General features: G+C 59.9%; 1 protein-coding gene across 1 annotated transcript; it reads right to left on the reverse strand.

The window, feature by feature from the left end:
- Nucleotides 1–178: 178 nt before the first annotated feature.
- EMIHUDRAFT_253731 (hypothetical protein) lies at nucleotides 179–535 on the reverse strand (the record flags this gene model as incomplete). The annotated part of the gene is made up of 1 exon (XM_005782744.1): nucleotides 179–535. The coding sequence occupies one exon, from the start codon at nucleotides 533–535 to the stop codon at nucleotides 179–181; it is 357 nt and encodes a 118-aa protein (XP_005782801.1).
- Between the last annotated feature and the right edge of the window lie 1,099 nt (nucleotides 536–1,634).

Genomic DNA, 1,634 nt, shown 5'->3' on the forward strand with positions numbered 1-1,634 from the left:
CCGTCCTGTGCATGGCTGGAGCGAAGGAGGGAGAGCTCAGGAGGGCGACGGGGCAGGGAAGGGGGCGATGCGATGCGGCGAGGTCTAATCGGCGGCGTGGATAGAGGAGGTGCCAAAAGGCGACTATAGAGAGGCCTCTACGGGTGATATAGTGCGCCATGCCGGCGGGAGAGGTCTCTCACCGCCCCCCGGGCCGTCTCGAAGGGCCGTGCAGCCCACGCCACGAGGCGCTGCTGGCGGGAGCCTGGAAGGACTTGGCCTCGTTGCACCGCGCCGCGTTGATTCGCGACCACCGTCGGCCGCGGACGGCGTCGGCGTGGCGGCCGCGGGCGCTCGCGAGACGCGCCGCTCTGCGCTGGTTCGGTTCGTTCGACTCGTTGTGCCGCCGCACGCCCGGCGGCCGCGGGTCCCAGAAGTGGTTGCGCGGGCCTCTTCCTTTCGGCCGCGGGACGGCGTCGGGCACGTCGTCGGTCGCAACAGCGGCGCGGCGAGCCGCGGCACGTCGTTGCTGGCGCTGGTGGTTTGAGGTCGGCATCGTCCAGAGCTCGGTCGACGAGTCTAGAGCTTCAGCTGGTCGGGTGCCTGTTTGTGCGGAAAGTGGCAAATATATCTCTTTGATCTTAGTGCACTTTAGTTAGCGCGAATTTAGCGCGCTCTAAAGTTCATTCACACGCACTAAATTTAGACCCAAGCGCCCTTCCTCACACAAAACACGAGCGCAACTGAGAGCTCACATAGGAAGGGCTAACTAACCTCGGAATGTACCACCAGATGGAGAATGGCTGTGCGCTGGCTCCTTCACAGCCATCTGAACCTAAGGATGGCTGAGCTAGCTGCAGTGCAGCCACATCCTCCAGTCTAATGGCTGCAATACACACACGGCACTCGGCAGCCATCCTTGGTAGACATGGCTGGAGACACACTACTCGAGTACCGCAGCCATACCGCCCGCCTCGAGGTGAGCCCTCTTGGCTTAGCTGGCTACATCGCAGCCATCTTGGGTAAGATGGCTGGGGGTGCGGACAGCCATTTCAGCCATCTACTATGGCTGGGGCCACAGTCAGTGCAGCCATCCTCCGGAGCATGGCTGGTGATAATTCGATGGCAGGCCAGCCGTCCGCCTCCCCCGCGCCAGATAAGCCTCTCTCAGGATCTCAGACACCCCTCTCAGGATCACAGCACCGGCGGGGGGGCGCCTCAGGATCAAGCACCCACGGCAGGGTTTAGGCTGAACAAGCTTTTCCTCTCGCACACCGTCTCTTTTCCTTTCCTTTTTTCTCTACAGCACCCTCTCTTTTCCTCTCTATTTTCCCGGGAAAACTCCAGGGAAACCATCAAATTTTCCGGGCTCTGAGCCGAGTCTGAGGGTGAGGCTGGTTTGGGCCCAAAATAAGCCAAATCGGCAAAATACCGGGTATTTTGCGGGTATACCTGGAAAACCCCGGGTATACCTGGAAAATACCCTGCGACCGCCTAGGTATCGTGCCGATTTCCTCAATTTTGCCTCAGATTTTGCCCCAGACCAGCTCTCAGACTCAGGGAAACTCGCGAGTTTCCAGAATGGAGCACCAAACACCCTCTGTTTTCCCTGGAAATTTCCGGAAACGCAAAGGGCTGGGGACCCTTTGTTTTCC

The sequence above is a fragment of the Emiliania huxleyi genome (genome assembly GCF_000372725.1).
Source record: "Emiliania huxleyi CCMP1516 chromosome Unknown EMIHUscaffold_1865, whole genome shotgun sequence".
NCBI lineage: Eukaryota > Haptophyta > Isochrysidales > Noelaerhabdaceae > Emiliania > Emiliania huxleyi.